The sequence below is a fragment of the Myzus persicae genome, unplaced genomic scaffold, assembly GCF_001856785.1.
Source record: "Myzus persicae strain clone G006 unplaced genomic scaffold, MPER_G0061.0, whole genome shotgun sequence".
Lineage (NCBI taxonomy): Eukaryota > Metazoa > Arthropoda > Insecta > Hemiptera > Aphididae > Myzus > Myzus persicae.
This window is the reverse complement of record NW_019100914.1, coordinates 52,783-72,814: the sequence shown is the minus strand read 5'-3', so window position 1 is coordinate 72,814 and position 20,032 is coordinate 52,783. Positions and strand designations below refer to the sequence as shown.

At 30.1% G+C, this 20,032-nt stretch overlaps 1 protein-coding gene across 1 annotated transcript; it reads right to left on the bottom strand.

Annotated features, from left to right (window-relative positions):
- Positions 1 to 1,711: 1,711 nt before the first annotated feature.
- LOC111026790 (zinc transporter ZIP3-like) lies at positions 1,712 to 18,982 on the bottom strand. The gene is made up of 2 exons (XM_022304930.1): positions 17,231 to 18,982; positions 1,712 to 2,188 (listed from the first exon to the last, which is right to left on the bottom strand). Exons 1-2 carry the CDS (start codon positions 18,486 to 18,488, stop codon positions 2,079 to 2,081), a joined length of 1,368 nt encoding a protein of 455 aa, XP_022160622.1. The 5' UTR covers positions 18,489 to 18,982; the 3' UTR covers positions 1,712 to 2,078.
- Positions 18,983 to 20,032: the final 1,050 nt, after the last annotated feature.

Sequence of the window (20,032 nt, the reverse complement as noted above, 5' to 3'; positions counted from 1 at the left end):
CATATTATACAGAGTCCGAAAGTAGCTGCAGGTATGTTTATTGATAGTGAATCAATTTTTAAAATGCAAGCCAGTTTCTAATTCAACAAGCAAATTCAATAAACATTTAACATTTTTTCAATTACCCACGACTGAAAAGAACTGGAAGTAACGTCATTGCCTAGGAAATATTGATAAACTTTGCACCATTGCCTGGAATAGTGGACATAATATTTACTAGTCAATATGACTGTATAATCACAGTCTAATTTTATCGAAAATATCGTTATTGACTATAATATTATAGTCATATTAATGTTAATTGTGTCTTTTTTTTTACGTCTAAACGGTAACATACATTTGATATATTATTTGTTTAACTATATCATATATATTATTATTATATTATGTTGTTACCTTTATGATTTGTATCTACCACAAACGCGTGGTGAAAGTATTTATTATATGGTAGTATGGGTAATAGGTATACAACGATTTAATATCAAAAACGTACGTATAAATAGGAATAAAGCAATCTATACGTAAATTGATTGAATAAAAAAGGGAGAGATCGAAAATCGTAACATTCGTAACACTATAACAAATAATAGTTTCGTGCAAATGTAATTTATATTAAGCCAAAAACCTTATTATTATGTCTCTTTTCCTTGGTACTAAAAGTGATTTTATGACTTAACACAGACTACACTCTATACAGAGACAGTTAAATTTGATTTTTAGAGATCATAATTTACCTTTATACAAGTACCTACATTAATACATCATAGGAAAGTCACTCATCTGCTGTATAGTACGTAGGTTTCGAATATATACTGTGTTCTTACTTTGTCATTGAGAAGGTCACTGTGTTACATTTGAATCCAGCGATGAACCACATATTTTAAGCGAATGCAAAATAATAGCTGTATACTCGGTGAAAATTGTAAGTTTCTACCAACACATATTCATTTTTGAATTACAAAAAAATCGATTTTGTCCGCAATTGGCTTTGCTTAAAAATTCTAGTTTTTCCTAAAAAATCAAGACGTCAGACATCTGCGAAATTCAAAAAATAACGTCATTATAAAACCAATATATTATACATTTATCCCTCTGATCATCAGAATCTAACATAATAAAAATAATGCACATTCTATCGATGACTCAAAATGCATTCTAGAACAGAGAATCTATTTAATGAACAAGTTTTTCTTAGTTGAGTGAGTAGGATAGGATAAGTCACTAGAATGTAATAATGGTAAAGTCACTTTATGAAAAAATAATTTATTTTTTTCTTTTATATAATAATATATACAATATATCACACACATATACAATATATAATATATACAAAATAATAATTGTTTATAATGTTTAAAAACTCATACTTTCAGTCAATTGCTATAATTTTAGATAAAAATGTTCGTTTAATATACATATATATGTTGCTTAATTTTAAACATCAATAAAACTACTAAAAAAAATTGTTATGAACATTTTATCATAATAATTTTTCAATTATTTGCTTTTCTTAAACCAGTACTTTATTATCATTTAGTAAGCATTTAATGATTTGACAAGCGAAATAGTGGACCCACAAATTGTGGTAATTCCTCGGCTATTATCAAGTCCTTAAATGCTCATAAATCATAATTCATAAATAATAGAATATTGGTTTAATGTTCCATATATTATTTGTAAATAAAAAATTTATGTCTTGGATATAAAAATAAAACGATGATGCATATGATTAATAAAAAAAAATTAGTATGAAAATAATATAAAATACATTTTTTTCGAAAAAGTGTTATAACTTATAACATAATATAAGTTTGCAACTAAAGTCGAATGTCCTTTAAAATGCATAGTAAACAAATTCAAAACTTGAAAGCTTTCATAAAATGAGTGTTTCACATTCATAACATTAGGCATATTCTATATATATAATATATATAATATATAATATATGTGTTGTACAAATATAAATAAACAATACAAAATAGTTGATAGCTTAACTTAATAACGAAATACAATCTACATCAAACTTAGATCACGATGGGCTTAATAAAATACTTGGTAACTCAAAGAATTGGGAAATTCTAATGATCGTGTACGTGTTCGTGTTCATGTTCGTGTTCGTGTCCGTGTGATGAATGATCGTGATCCGAATGTTGATTGTTGTCAACTGGGGCGTGACTGTGTTGATGAGCTGAAAAATATCAAAATATATTTTATATTTTATCAAATAAACTACAAACTGGCGTAAAACTGTAATAATGAAGAGTTAAGCAATGGTTATATCCTTATATCTTCACATTATTGGTTAGAGAATGAAATTATGAAAACGTGTACGGGTAGGTCGTAGGTAGGTACCTACGAGGTTTTGTTTTTCGAGCGCAAATATAATTATTAAAACTATATCTACCGTAATCTTGATTATTTGATGCACTTTACAAAGTAATAAGACATTGTGTATTTAATATTATAATGCATAATTGTAAACCTATGGCTCAAAGCTTTATAGTATAATTTACTTTTCAATAGTGTAAATAAATTGAATACCGTTTCATTAAAATGTATAAATATTTAAAATTTAAATACAATAGATTAGTTATAAATAAATAGTATTTATTGAATATTAGGGTTTTTAATTCATATTCTATGGTTAAAGTAATTAAATAATATTTATTAAAAACACTATTAAGCACTAACTAATGGATTATTAATAATAATAATCAACACATTTACACATTAAGAACAAATGGAGTAGGGAACATTTCGGGTAGACATACTATAGAAATAAATAACGATGAATTTTGAAAAACGTTTGAAATTATATTATGTCGGTATTACACTTTTATTACTTGGAATTTGATGTACGTATTTAAATAGAATAAAAGAAGGTTTGGTATTTAGTTTTTAGGTAGGTATACTAGGTATAATAGTCATACGTACTTGTATCATTTTATTACACTAGAATACTAAATAATTTCAATGCATTAGTAAGTTATAGTTAAAGTCAATATTCACTAGTCATAGTCAGAACTCTTTGTTTAAGTCTCGTTTGTTAATATTTTACCGGAAAAATTACAATGATCAAAAAATATTTAGAATAAATAATAATGTAAAATAATAAACAAAAACATTATTATTTTTATACTTATTTATAAGGTTATTTTTTAACTTTGTATTTAGGTAGTTTATCAATCGTGCAAAAATTGCGCATAATAGAAAATATTGTTTACTAGTTTTATTGCTTACTAAAACGTGATACCTACTGTGATACACCATACATGGTTTCCGATTAAAATATATGGGTAAGACATTTTAAATTAAAAACAATACCATCAAACGACAATAAATGAGTCATGAATATCAGGTACCTGATTACATGTTATTTTCTATTATTATTGAAAACATAAAAAATTAATTGATATTGTTTAACCCAATTGGTTTATTCGTTAAATAATTCATTATTACAATATTACCTACCCATATACCATATTATTATATAGGTAAGCACTTGATCGTATTTTGTATATTAAAACACTGTTTTGATAGTAACAGACAATAATTTATAATAGTTCGGTAATGTATTCCAATCAAGTTCTTTACTTATTATATAATTTGTAATGAACTAATAAAAAATTATTCGTATTTTCATTCTAACCATGTAAATTCATAAAAATTTCTGTTTAAAATGTGTACCTATTACGAACGATAAATTATCGTTATTTAAGTAGACATACTTTATTTCTACTAATATTATTAAAATGTATTTATTTGATCTAATTTCATATTATTCTTAAAAAAAAATATTTACTTGGTTTCGAAAAAATGTTGGAATTTTGTCAAGATCATAATCTCTTATTAATTTTTTTCATATGTGATCATATATTCTATGAATTTTTTTTTTCCATTGTATAAGCCATTAGGGATTACACCAATTTCAATAAATTCCTACAGCAGTATGGCTTTTTTTAATTTGTTTCCAAACTAGAAATTAATTATTTCTTCAGAATGACAGTGTTTCTAAGTAAATTAAATATCTATGAGTTTTTTATACATCTCATTTTTATACATTTGTCCTTCCTTCTGCATTTTATATGAATGTATAATGTAAAATGTGTAAATCGCAATGTAAAAAGTTAAACATCACACAGGTGACAGTGCTTTTAAAATGCCTTAATTTAGTGATATAATTCAAAATTGCCAAGAATTTTGTTAATTTTCCTGCAAGGTTATTCCATGTTAAACACAAAACAATACAAATAATTAAACAATGTTCACATGTGTGATGTGTACCCACCTTTTGAGTAACACTATACGCCTACAGGTTTGGATATTGTTTACTAATCCATTTAGTCAAAACCAGTTAACTACAACTATTATGTTACAAAATAATATATCATTATATACATTATAAGTTATTAATGATAACTTTTAGTTTACTTGATGTCGTTGAATTTTCATTTGTGATTTTATTTTATTAACAAGTAGCTATTACGTGCATTAGGTGCATAATTTAAAATAATAAATACACCGTACCATGGTAAATGATAATAATATGCAATTTGAATATACCAATATATCGGACATCAACTGTTTCAATAATTATAAATCATTTTTTAACATAAGACACTAACACGTATGCATTTAAATTGTAAAACATATTTTAGAACAAAAAAAAATAATCAATAAACCTATAATATAATTAACTTCACTTCAACGATTGTGCAGTGATACTGACATACTGGCAAGAATATTTTTAGTTTACTTTTTTATGACACATTTTGTTTAATTTCGAAATAAATTAAAGGACTCTACCTATGTATTTTTAAGCTTATTTCTGTTGATAAATACTTTTGTTTAAATGCAATATTTTTCAAATTAGTTAAAGCAAAAAAGCTCGCAAATCTTAAAATCACACAAAGTTAGCTTGTTTCCTTATTCTTACACTTAAAAAGAAAGCTTTTACTTTGAAGAAGATCCTTTCTGAAATTTTATACGTTATGATCCAGTGAATTTTTATTACCATTTCAATTTCTAGTGTTTCATTTATTATATAAACGGTATATAATCTCTATACATAAGTCAGCAGCTGAATACTACGAGCTGTAAGTAATACAATATATTTTACTATTTTTTATAACGTACCTAATTCTTTATCATATAATTAGTGCATCATATTATGAAACTAATAACTAATAATCATCAATAGCTGTAGGTTATCAATGGACACAGTACCTATAGTATTAAATTATTATACTTTAATAGAAACAAAGCAGTGATCCGCTTCAGATAAGATCTTGCTTAATACATTTTCAATTTATGCGATTGTGCGTGTAAATGTGTAATAGTTGTGTCTTCGGAGTAGATTTTGTTCATAGTAATATATTAATATAGGTTCCTAATATCACCAATTTCAAATAAGTAGAAATATCTATTTTCTCGTCGATCTATTACTCATCTTGTGATTTAAATTAAACTAATATTCTACTTTGTCAAATGGCCTGCTAATGCCCACCAAGAGCAATTAAGAAGTAAAAAATGAAAATACTTGAACATCAATCAAAATTATTGTTTTCTTTGCATAATACAATATTTCTACTGGTTATGTAACACCCATTGGTACCTACGTTTAGAATATAATTTAGTTTTTATAATACAATGGTACGTTACGTGTGTATTAAACTGCACGAGCTATTGCGACACAAAGCTGACAATAGGGTCCTTCTTTTTTCTCCTATTCACAGCCCTTTTGAAAAATATAAGTTTGAATCATGACATTAATTAAAGAACGTATATTGTGCAGCCATCTAACTTTACTATACATACGTTATTGTTAGATATAATTTGATGTCGTATTTACACTCGTGTGCTTGCAGCCTGCAATGCTGGCCGTTTTAACTGTTCAAAGATGATTTACAGCTGCAGCACAACACAATAGTTATATTTGTTTTTCTAAAAACCAAAATATATCCCCATAATATAGAAAGTCCATATCGCTCCATTTGCTTTAGGTCGATTACAGAGCTATATACGTTAATAGCTATTATAACGGTCAATGAACAAAAAGTACAAAGGTATTTCAAACAGATGAACGATCGATGTTTTTATCGAATTTATGTGCTAAATTAATTTCGTTCTGCAAATCTTAGGTGACCGGAATGCACACTGCACTGCAGTGGGAAAGTTCTTGAACGTGTGTGCTTATACCAGACACCTATAGTATTTCATATTTTATTGTATTATTAAATGTTTAGAAAATTAAAAGAAATAGTTAACACTGAATCATATGTAAATGGAAAGAATACAAGTATTTAAATAAATTTGACAATTTATTTACAAAAAACTAATATGAATAATTTTAAATTAAGTGTTTTGACATACTTCAATTAATCAGTTATTCAAAAATATATCTGACAAAGAGTAATATTTTCAAAATGTATAATGCGATTTCGAGTATTATCAGGTGTAATGAAAGATATTTTATTTTCATCGAAGAATAGCATAAATTAGGTCAAATTGTCAATGAATATAATAAAGTATGTGTGTATATATCCTTTTGATGATATACAACTATAAACTAGTTACCTACTACTAATTATGGTAGATAATGCAACTTAGTAGACAAGACAAGGTAACTCGATTAGAATTTACGTTGAACTAGAAATCACTTTTATCTTTGAAAAATGTGGAAATTATTTTCCATTCTTAAAAGAATAAAAAACAACTTAAGAAATAATTGTTTGAACATTTCAATATAAATGTATATACCGAATAGTCCGTATAATATAGTATTATAATAAGTACAGTAAAAAAAAAGTCATAAATCGGTGGAATTTACATTCGCCGGCAAATATGAATACAATAATAACAGGTAAGTTTAGTATTATACAATGCATTTAGTATTTTAGTGACATTTCAGATAACTGATGAATATATAATCATATTTTTTTAACTAAATGCAATTCAAAAATTACAATGACTTATATGATATAAACATTTATATCTACTCTCCTAAAAGGTATAATTTATATTTTAGTATAAAACTATTTTTTATTTAGCTTCAACTACTTTGGTAATAATTATCTGCTCACCATAATATAGTAATTACTCATTATAGTCAACATTAGGGTAAATCGGAAGTATTGTTAAATTTTTCACAATTATCATAATTTATAACTAACTAAACAAAATGTAATGATTATACTTTAGCTCATCTATTATTTACTATAAGTAATATCATTTTTTTACCGAATAAATCATTAACTATACTGCCATAAAACTCGCTGGCTTATAATAAATTAAACAGTACTTATTTATTTTGTCTGTTTGCTGCAAAACAGATGTTTAACATTACATATTATGCATATACAATATATTAATTTATCATACAACATATTGTATTAGTCTGTAGCCTGTAGGATTGTCTTCGAAATGAGATAGTTTTCAATTTTCACTTTCAATATAATATTCAGTGACTCACTGTCTAGTCACTCCATAATCAAAAACTGCAATCTATTATTATTAAACTTTCTAAATCTATTAAATATGTTTATAGAATGTATACGTTATTCGCTTGTACCTAAATATATTACTATATTATAGTTGCACATGTTATGGCGAGGCTCTTCCAGGTAATTTGTTCAGCATCTATTCAATATGCATACCTACCACATATAATATTATACACTTTTTAATAGCAAATTTTAAAGTCGTTGAAAGTTTAAATAGATTATGGATTCTATTCCTAGGAGGTACACCTGTTATAAACACCTAAAGACTATTCTGAAAATACTCAAAACATGATTCGTAATAGGTAGAATGATAATCAAATAGGCAATAGTTACTGTAGGAAATATGAAACATTTTTTACATAAATGTCATAAAATAAATAAAACTAAATTCGATCTTTTTTACATAAAACACAGCATATTTTATACTTAGTACTAAGCTTCATATTAAAAATACATTTTTTTTAAGAAAACTAAGGAAGTAGCTTCATTACATATTTTTTTATGGTTAGTAATTAGGTCTCCAAAACTCGAAAATATTAATTGATTCCCATACTAAATGAAATTTACTGTAAATGCATTGAAGTCCTTAGTGAGTAGTCACTGTCCATAACATACAAATTACTATACATAAAACATAATATTTACTCAAGTACTTGAGTTGGTGATACATGAAAATAATAAAAATTTAGGATTTTTATCATTGACAAGTAAATATGACTCAGAATGATTTGTCTAAATAAGTATAGATTTTAAAATATTGCGAACGTGATTAGTCTTCTGATCATTTTTATAGTAAAGAACATGATAAATATTTGTTGTTATTCAATTTAAATCTGTCTAGATGTTTAGCTCCCTATGAGCCATGATACCGAAATCCCATAATATCGAAATCTCATCGTCCCAACAGTAACTACCCGACAGTATTCGACTATGTCGACTTACTTGGGTTCGCCGTATTAAAACCAAAAGACAACAACTAAACTTCGTGCTATGTACGCTTAAAATATTAATCATTAGTAATAAACAAACTAACTTAAACATTAAACTAGTCATATATACAAATCCCTTCGAAAAATAATGTGTATCTATGGCCTCCAATCATGAGGAATTGCAAAAATCTAAAAAAATCAACAGTAATTTCAAAATATTAGAAATAATAAATGTTAATAATATATTTCCTTGATAAAAAGTAAAAGGTAAAGAACTCCCCTCTATACATCATATAATATGTATCATACCCTTGAACTCACTCATGAACACTGATTTGCATCTAAAATCTATTCAGGAAATAGCAAATATAAATACAATAATAACAGGTAAGTCAAGTATTATATTATGCATTTAGTATTTTAGTGGCGTTTCAGATAACTGATGAATATACATGAGATAATCATAACTAAAGGCAATCAAAAAAATACAATGACTTATAAGATACAAACATTTGTATTTACTTTCTCAAACGGTACACTTTATATTTTAGAATTTATATGTAAGACGCTCACCTATTAGCACTTACTACAGAAACCCCATTTTATTCCATGACATATCAATCAACATAATCTTCCAAGATGCCCGGAGCAAAAATGGTCTAGAGACTTGTTGAACTAATAAGTATTAATAATAATAGAAATAATAACACCTAATAAAAACAAACAGGAAGTGTCACCACTGAGCGTCTTCTTCCATCAAACTGCAGTTCACTGCAATATTTATATTTACTTATCGTATATTCTTATTATGCCTTACTGAGTAGATTGAAACAAAAGAGACACAAATGATTTCAAAATGTACAATGACTGTAATTGGAACTGATGAGTGATGACTGATGAGCTACCAATAATATAACTGTTATATTAAAAACAATTGTTTGAAAACAATCAACCGAAATGCCAAGGACACTGCCCACTGCTGTAGTTAGTATAGGTTATGTTAGATGGATAGGTTTATGTAAGTTATTTATTAAAAATCTTTAATAGTTTATCGTTGCAGGATGCAAGCAATAAGTATATAATTTACATTTAATTTACTCGCGCAATTGTTGATTATAAAATACGTTGATTTGGACTATAGACATGTGTACATTTATATACAAATAAATAAATAATTAGTGATAAATATTTAAAACGATCAATGTATAGATTATTCTAAATTTTAAATACTGACAGTTATAACACTTAAATCGAATGGTCCAGGATTGGAATCTAAGGTGGATGAATTTAAATTTGAATAAAATTGAAAAAATATGAATTCCAAAAAGTATTCTGAATAGGAATCGATAAACCCAAAAATAGTCTTGATTTTATAAGATACTGGTATTACTTAAATATTATCACCAATTTTATTTTGATTTAACAAAAACTCAAGGAATGCCGAGAATTACTTATATTAAGCACAACTGAATATCTATGTAGAAATTCAATCTACACAAGGTTACTTCATCTCTAAATTGATTCGAAATTACGTAGCCAAAAATTCTTTTCCGGAAAAATATTATGTTTATTATCTAGAATCTTATAACAGGTATAATACTTTTATTATAAAATGCAATTTGTGATAAACTCATATCATTTAATATTCATGTCAAATAACTCTAGGTCCCACAGTGAATAGTTATATTAATATTTTTGAAAGGTACATTTTAAAACCAAACACCAACATTAACAACGCTCATAAATATGTTAATAGATTTTATTAGTCTAATCTTCTTCCAGTAGTTATATCCATTTCCGTATGCTGGTGTTTTAATTACATTGTTTTTTTTTTTACACCTACTTGAGTAACATACTGTGTTAAATTGATAAGTACCTAAGGTACTTAATTATAATAAAAATATACGTGTATTTTGACGAAATTAATTTAGAATTTATGAATTCTACAAGAGAATAGAGCAAACATATATATTTTATTATATCATACTATATTACATGGTATAATGTTAAGTATAAGTATATCATCACAGTCTACGCGCGTGGAATTTTCAAATATCTATAAAATGGTCAATAACCCTTATGTCCTTAGATTTTAAACACTGTTAGTTAAAAAAATAAATAAATCACTTTGTTCATTTTACGTTTATATATGTTTAACCTTTTTTTACAAATTCCAAGTTCTGTGTAAATACTTTGGGTGTACTCATTTTTAAATATATTATCTAACTAATTACATGTTCACATTTATTTAACTGTAATATTTTTACATAAAATGAATTAACTGTTAGTTTTCACATCAAAGTAGTTATAACTGTATCATAACGTATTATTATTTATTTTGTCTGGAATACTCTATATATATTTTTAATTAAAAACTATTATACTACAAAAAAGTAGTATAATACAAAAAATCCTACAACCTCAAAATAACTTTCAACATTTTATGGTTTTGTTTCTTAAACAACATTATAACAAATAAATGGTATTTAAAAGTAATGAATTACCATTATAATAAATTATAGTTAATGTATTTAATAATAATGGGTTCCGATTTTAAAGTACCTATATCAATTATGGCTAATTATTACCATTCGTTATAATTTTCAAAATTAAATAAATCTAGTAAGTAGGTTACCTACTTAGTGGGTACCTAATTTTACTAAGATTAACAAGATTTACATCATGTTTTAGTAAAAATTGTTGGTATGTAAAAGTATTAAGTGTAATACTAACAAAAACAGATTACTGTTGAAATAAGTCTTAAATATCCGAAAAATTATTTGAAATATAATTATAAAAAATAGTCAACAGCTGTAATAATTGGTGAAATACAAAATGAAAATATACGTGACACGTCTGGTCGTGTGTAGATTACAAGGAAGCTTAAAACAATTACACTAATTTTTTCCAAACAACATATTATTTAGTATACCATGCAAAGTCATCTATAGAATAACTACAAGCGGGTAAAATGTAAATACTAGATACATATTCATAGTCAAAAATCACAATGAGAATTTTGAAATAAAAAATATCGATACCTTAAACATATATTTTAACGAACTGTCCAAGAATAATTTAATACTTTTTTTCATAAAATATGTCCCATATATGTAATAAATCCATTGTTTAAAATATAATAATACGTAATATTATAAGTGATTAGAGTGGGATCTTTCCTCTGCTAGCTTTCTGTTCAACCACCCATAAGCAAACGTAAACCCCTTCCCATCATTTGAATTTTAAAATTTAAAGGTCTCATAGCTTTGAAATTGTATTACATTCAATTTTTTTAGGCTCAGTATTGTATGTGTTAGCTTCTTAGCTATAATAATAATTGTTAATAATAAGTGGAATATGTATGAAACATATTTTGACATAAATATGTTTTTGGGCAGGATACAACATTTTTGGTTTCTGACTTATTATTCGTAAGGTTTTCATTGTCATAATCACTTATAAACAAAAACATAATTATGATTCATAGATTTTCATCGCCGAAGAAAAATATCGAGTAGCGTGTTATGGTTTTTTTTTATATTAAGTAAAAGACTAGGAGAGGTTATACGAAATAGCTTATTTCATAATAGTAGATAACATGTTACATATTTATTTAAATGTAGTTATCGATATTTGCTTCAGTCAAAATGAGAAGGCTAAGCCTATATGTAAATTCTAAAGCGCATGGGTAGGGCCGGTGTAATGTACGTGCATGGGTAACGTATGAAAAACCAACTGTGTTATGAAATCGAACAATTTATTCAGTTTACAATTTTTAATGGTTTTCACGGAACACTAGCTATCGGATATTGTCTTTGTCTTTCGCATAGTTCCTGCGTGTCCGTTGCGAATCGTTGTCAATACCCCAATATATCCTTAACCTCAATGGTTGAGGTTGTGGAGTCTGCGTTGCGTATTAAAATTAGTTATTATAATAATAATATGTAAAATGTACGCGTGTGATAATAAACCGCATAAATTCACAAAAGAAACACGCGAGAATAATTTCAGTAGGTATTGTTGTCTTAACCGATTAAAAAATCACACCGGTCATTTTTACATGAACCTCGGACTCTGTATATCATATAGGTATATATTCGATCGATTTTGTAACATTTTAGTTGTTTTTCTTATTTTCCAGTACGTAATCTTAAGATTGAATGAATAGGTTTTCAAGTACTAGGTACTCGGTAATTGAGGAAATCGCGTAGAAAGTCGATGAGAAATGTAGAGGAAACGTTCAGAAATATATCAGTCACATACGTCCATACACTTCCTTATTACATTACTATTGTGATCAAAACATAAGAAGCGCAACATGTGTTCAAAGAAACGAATTCACGCATTATTATTATTTTGATGGACATTGACTGTTTGTGAATTCACCATTATGTCATAGTTCTTTGTCTCGATTCGTCCACCCGCCACTGCAGAAGTATGCGAGCAAAACGTGACCGCCGTGACCGTGACTCTAACGTGTTATGAACGTGATGAGCAATAATAACATACTCGATAGAAATGGATTTACCATCCATTCTGCGATTTTTGACATGATCATCTATTCTTCTACTGTGGTTCTGGTCACCGAGCTAAACCGTCAATCTTTTTTTTGGACACAAATAACCACAATACCAATACATACATTCAATTTTTAATCATAAATAACTACTAAATTATCATTATTATGTATAGATAGTTGTTTTTTTTTAATGTAATAAGATCGACATACGATTTTTTTTCACACCAATTTTGTGTTACCAAAATTTAAAACCATCTATGCAAAATAAAGATTTATTTTTTTAGCTTCCATCATAAATTCATAAGTCATTGTAGCTTTACGAAAACAGACGGTCCTACGAGAGGAAAACTGGTGGATCAGCATATAGTTCATCAGACATTACACGTTGCCACGGTCTTAGGTATATTATACTTATGTTAACATTAGTATTTTATTAATTTGGTAGGTACATTGAACTAATTTTGACTAAAGTCATATTATTACATTTTATAACTTATAAGCCAATACCACAGACCATAGACGTAGCATAGAATAAAATCCAATAAAAAAATGTACAGCTTTAAAATAAATATAAAATGTATGTTATTACTTATTAGATTTCCTTGTCTGCGCAAAAAAACAATGAACGTAATGATAAAGCTTTAATACTATTGATTGAGTATATATTTTTAACTAAAAAAAAATAAACAGGAAAAATTGAAATTTATTGCTAAGACTTTTTAAAAAAAAATGTGAAAAAATATTTTGATATTTTAAATCTTTTATAATAACCACTTAAGAAATTAACCTATTATTTAATTTTCGACCATTTTGACGGAGAAACAAAAATGCTATCTTCATAAATCGTAAAAAAAATCGATATCCCAAATGTCATTAATAATGTATTGAAAATACCAATTTAAATATTAGTGAAAATGTTAAGTCTCTAGTAATCCCTTCTGAATGAAAACTAAAAACAAAATCGATTTGGTCGAAATAACTGGTGTTGTGTAATAAATTACTCCCCCATTTTCAATTTTTTTTGTTTATTTTTCTCGATTGTTAAAACTGGGTTTTTCTATAAATGATCCCTAGTTTCTAACGGTTGAAATTTGCTGATCGAAACAAATTTTTTGTTAGTAAAACAAATCAATAATAAAACATATTATATAATTGTAAAATCAATACATTCCTAGCTCAATTCATAAATATAAATCTAAAATAATGAAACACATTTATTATGTAACTAGTAAGTATTTGATTGTTGTTTATGAAAGTAGAAATAAATGAATAAAACAATAAAATAAACATTCAGTAGGTAGGTACCTACATATAAGACACTTAGATAAGACAAAACTTATATTATGATAATACATATGGTTATATTTATACAATTATTATTATTTGTACATTGAATTCCTTGTGGAATATAATTAAAACATTTTAAACAGTAAACATAGAATGCGCAGTAAGTATATAGCTTTTTTAATTAGAAGTATACAACACATACTGACATACATCATAACCGTATTATTATTATTATTTTATTTTTTTTATCACTGTGGACACCAGGAGGGTTATTGTACTCATGCTAAGTCCATGATTAGTGGATGTATGTGATTTTAGAATCGATTTATAAAAGTTTTGTTCCATCAATTGCGAAGGTTCGTTTTTAAGTAAAAATTAAACAAACATTATTACTGTTCAAATTTATTGTAGGTACCTATTTATAATGATAATATTAATTATAGACTACCTAATCTTTAATTTCCTCTTAATTCCTATTTAAAGATATTTAAGTATCAGTTGTTATCGGTCTACATTGACTTTTCTAATAAAAGTAATTATTTATTAATGTCTGTAATTACAGTCCAAATTATATTATAATTATAGACGGTAGTACGGTACTTAAGAGACAGATTATTGATACACTTTGTCTCTTTTACTTTGTTAATAGTACCGTACATTTGTATACAATAATTAAATTCTATTTTAAAATAATTTGGTTTTTGTATCTTCTATTAAATGTATGTACTTATAGATTTTTAGTAACATAATATGGGGAAGAAGATACACGTGGCTTTTACTTTATACCAACATTTTACACTTAAAATTATTTTGGAGTTTTTAAGATAATTTTCTGTGGAAGTGACCCAGTAGTGATTAGGTAGTGACCCGAATTACTATACGGCAACATATACATATTTTACGAATATAAATGTTAACTGAACATAAAACTACTTTAGTTTGTTTTGGATTATCGGTGTCCCATGCATATTAGCCAAATATAAATTCTGAGAATTCTTTCGGCGTAAGTAGGTTCCTATTAACTAAGTATACGTGGTGAAAATATTATTATTTTTTTTTTTTGACCGATTATACTTATCATGTGAGGCCTATAGGACGTTTTAAATATGCTGTTTTTGAAATGAACCGGTTTATTTATAATAAATAAAATTAATAAAAAAACAAGACGTGAAAGTCTTGAAATTCTTGTGTTCATAATGTTCATATATTATACTAAAATTTAAGTTGAAACCGTTAAAGAGTCACCAATTTCTAACTGAATTACTGTAGAACTAATAATGATAAGCAACTTTGCAAAGTCCTTATTATTTGTGTGCAATGAACTGCCTAATTTGTTTATTATAACATTTATAACTTACAAGTGGTTGGTTTATAGTGGTTTATTAACTTCATACAGGTAGGATAATATATACGGTGAAGTGCGGTGTAGAAATAAATAAGTGTAATAAATATATTATATTGTTTATAATATACAGAGCATCAGCTGCAGAGGCACCGAAAGTTGGTTTTGCCTATGAAAAATTAATAATAATATACTAAATTAATTGTTGGTAATTGTGGGTTAGTCGTGGGTGGGTGGGCGCGAGTGCTTTGCTTTAAAAATAATAACTATGTCATAGGTAGGCGTTTCAAAAGACACCGACGCCTCTGGACATCAGAATATTATGTAAACACGTGCTGGCGAGCTGTAAGTGATAAATATATTTATACATGTGATGCGTATTAATATTCAATTCGGTTAGAACGACACTCTAAACCCTTACTTAAAGGGTTTCGAAATACGGTAAACGTACCTATCTATATATTATATTTGCACAGTGTATATTACGTATACAGGTATATTACAGGTACCTACATTGTGTGTTTGTATAGTTATCGAATTGATGGCGATAAGTGTTATTATAATATCAAGATATATTATGTACAACACGTCCGACTACCTCGCAGTTACCACCCAATAAGGGATGAGAAAAACGTAAACAACACTGCAATAGTCGACAATGAGCGTCACGACGATTGTTGATATTATTACATAGTTGGTAGGTACATTATAATATTATTATATAGTTTGGTTCGCATAAATAACCTAAGAGAGAAAGAGAGACGAATGAGACTAGTTTATTAATATTATAATAGTACAATATTAGGTATGTATATAGTAAGTATGGGTTAAGATTTATATATTATGCAATATAAAATGGTAAAGCGTGCATTTAATTTTGTTCAAATATATTATGCTAAGATATGCGATGAAAATATACGACTAGTTTATATTACCACTAGATATTCCAAACTATCATCAAGCGAATAATTTTCAAACAAATCGAATAAAGTTACTTTTCATGTATATGAGCTAAATCTGTTTTGATGGTCTTATACTTTTGAATATATATCCATATAGCACTTTAATTTTTTTTCTTCAATGCGATGAATAACAATGATTTTATAAAAATCGACATTTACAGCTTCATGTACGCAATGTATGACGCAACTACGTGCTACTTCCCTTTTCACTACTTTCGTTTGAATAAATAAACATCCCATAATAAATACATGCATTTTCCGTTATTACAATATAGCTGTGCCTTGTAGTCAAAACACGCAAAATGAAAAAATATATTATTTATATCGACATAATATCACGAGACACTTCATTGTGGACAGTTACGTAACTGATCTGCACATTCGTAAAAGGACGCTGCCAATAAAGACATAAACGATCAACGCATCTAAATCTTAATTCCTTTAGTCCAGTGGCTTTTATCAGGAATTTCAATTTGAAGAAACATTCAATATTTTACTTATAAGTATAAACAAAGCTACCTAAACACAAAGTTGAATTCAATTTTGAAAATTTTGATTTTTCAGGTTTTTGGGGGCTTTTTTAAATTATTTATCCATTTTTTATGGATTAATCTAAAGTTATTTAGATGGGTAAGTACAGTACTACAAGAATATCGAAGTTAAGGACGTTAAAGTGCTATTATACTCACTCATCATTTGCAACACAAGCAGAATACTGAATCCGAACATTATGGACAACAGGTGCAAGAATCCCGACTGTTTGTGCCTGGCGAGCACCTCGAAGAACACAACGTACAGCAGCGTGCCGGCCGCCAGTCCCTGCAGGATAACGGCCACGCGTCCAGGAGACCCGTCCACGGTACCGCCAGTTCCGCACTGCACTAGCACCATGCCGATCACGATGCCCACGGGTGTGACCACTGCGAATGTAGCCACATACATGACGAGCACAGGCCGCCGGGTCTTGGACCAGGCCAGTTCTAGGCCGATGCAGAAGGCTATGACTAACTTGTGCGTGGCGACGGCGATGAACAGGTACCACACGTTGTCGACGCGCTCCTCCAGCCCTATGGCCAGGCCTTCGAACACCTCGTGAAACGACAGCGCCAGCACGGCAAACAGGCCACGGAACGAGTGGCCACCATCGACGTCCCCGGGCCCGCCACCGTTTTCCAACTTCATTTGTTTCTCCGTGTCATCGTCGCCGATTCGTTGCTGGTGGTGCGCGAACCGGGTGGATGGCGGTGCCATTGCCCCAGACTCCCGGGCCGCTGATCGGTACCGCTTGTCGTGTGGCTTGTACGGCATATCGTTCTGCAACAGCTCCTTATTGCTGGCCACCGACATGCCGCCCGCCACCGACGGAACGGAGCTGGGCGAGCCACCACTGCCGGCCAGCGAAGCCCTCGGTATGGACATGGTCCGCCGCCTCAGGCTCATTGACCGGTGCAGCACCTCCTCGGCGGAGCTGCGGTCCACGTGACCGGCCGCGCACCGGTCCAACACAGAGTGGACGATTTCATCCACGATGAATACCATGAAAAACCCGGCACAGAATATCAGGTCCCCCAGATGCTCGGTGCCCTGTCCGTTCGGCAGCTGTCCGGATTTCTGCAACCGGCCGACGCCCTCCCGGACTTCGGGCTGCAGGTGCAGCAGCGTGGTGAACAGCAGCACGCCGCCGCCGAAGCACAGCAGCAGCGACACGGCGGGCGAGCCGGTGGCCGAGTCACCCCCATGCGAGTGGCCACCGATTTGGTGTGATGGCGTGGCCGCCGCTGGGTCTTTTCTCCACCACTTGGTCAGTTTCAGGGGCACGACGCCCAGCACGAACGAGCCCAGGCCCAGGACGAGCATGGCGAACGTCTTGGCCACAAATATCTGGTCGACGAGCGCTGACGTACTGGTCGCCGTCGCGTCGTCCGACACTATCACCGTCTCAGCCATGATGTCGCCCGGGGTGCGCTATATGATTGTTAAAAGCTCTGTTGCAGGTATTACAATATTATTATTGATGTTACCGCCGCGCTATTGACTAAAATCATACGCCGCCGTCGTCGTTGTTTTTGTTATTATTTCGTTCGAATATGACGAGTACTATATTATTTTTATTATTATAATACGTGAGAGAAAAACGCGCGCGTAACGCGCAAAAATACAAAATATAATAATAGTTGCAGCGTGCGTGTGCGCGGGCGCGCGCGCCTACCACTCCGCTCGGTGAAACACTGTCGACTTCACAGCGGTCAAACGCCGTCACTGCAGCACAGATGACGATCCCGTGCACCACCCGAAACGATGACCGTCGGCGAACGCATAGCACGGCACCAGTCACAGCACTGAGCGAACACCTCGAACGCGGACGCCGGTTACTGCGTGTGTGCCGTGTACGACTACGGACTAGGTCCGAACGTGGAGAACCGCGTCGCGGTGGCGTCTACGACGGCGGCAAACAACCACCTCCACCGCAGCCGCCGCCGCTAGTCACTTCCACCGCCACCGTCGCCGACGCTACACATCGTGTACCACACTACCACTACTACTACTACTACAACAACAACAACAACAACAACAACAACACGCACGAAAATAATATTATAATTTTTATACACCTATAATACTATTATTATTATTATTATTATTATTATTGTACCACACCAAATAACGAGTAGGTAGTTTCCGCATCTTTCTCTCACCGTCGCTCACGTGCACATGATAAATTACATGTACGCGCGTACTGTCGTTGTCGTTGAGTTGCATTGTTGTTGTCGATCATGCGAGAGCAAAATCGATCCGACCGGATGGACCGAGTAAAATGTTTAAGCTAGTGTCGACGATGACGCATGCGTCGGCCGGACGGATAAAATAATAATATAATAATTATAGGTAATATTGCTGCAAAATTGTGTATGATTGTCCATATTTGGGTAGATAGTGAATATTATGACACGCACGATGATGCAAGCCCGGATTAAGACATTTAGAAGACCTAATTTTTCGACGAGCCCCTCAAAAATAATAAATACAATTTTATTCTGATATTGTGAATCATTGTATGTTAGTAGGTAGGTACAGTTAAATTAATTATAAATTTAAAAAAAAAAATGTATTACTTTGTTTTTAATTTTCCGAATTCTGTCATCATTCGATCATAGTGTTTCTTATTTCCAAAACATGATTTTCAGATGACAATAATATCGCATAAACGCACAATTTCAGGAGGGACGTCGCCTCTTCCGATTTTCAATGAAAACGTAGCCGGTTGTTATAGTTTGTAACTTTCAGTAAAATCTTTCTATATTACAATAATATATTTAGATAGGCTTGAACTATTGTGTTTTTTTTTTTGACACAAAAAAAATCCACGCCTTTTTGATTTTATATTTTTTAAAAAAACAAAATGAAATGTACTGATATATCAACCCTCTTGTTTCGCCTTTCGGAGCATTACTTTACGTCCCTTCGCCACAATCACTGCATCCACTTCTACG

Coding starts and splice junctions, on each gene's coding strand:
- LOC111026790 (XM_022304930.1), bottom strand. CDS start 18,488: ATGGCTGAGACGGTGATAGTGTCGGACGACGCGACGGCGACCAGTACG. Junction 2,189..17,230: donor GCTTGTGTTGCAAATGATGA/GTGAGTATAATA, acceptor GATATTTTTCAG/CTCATCAACACAGTCACGCC.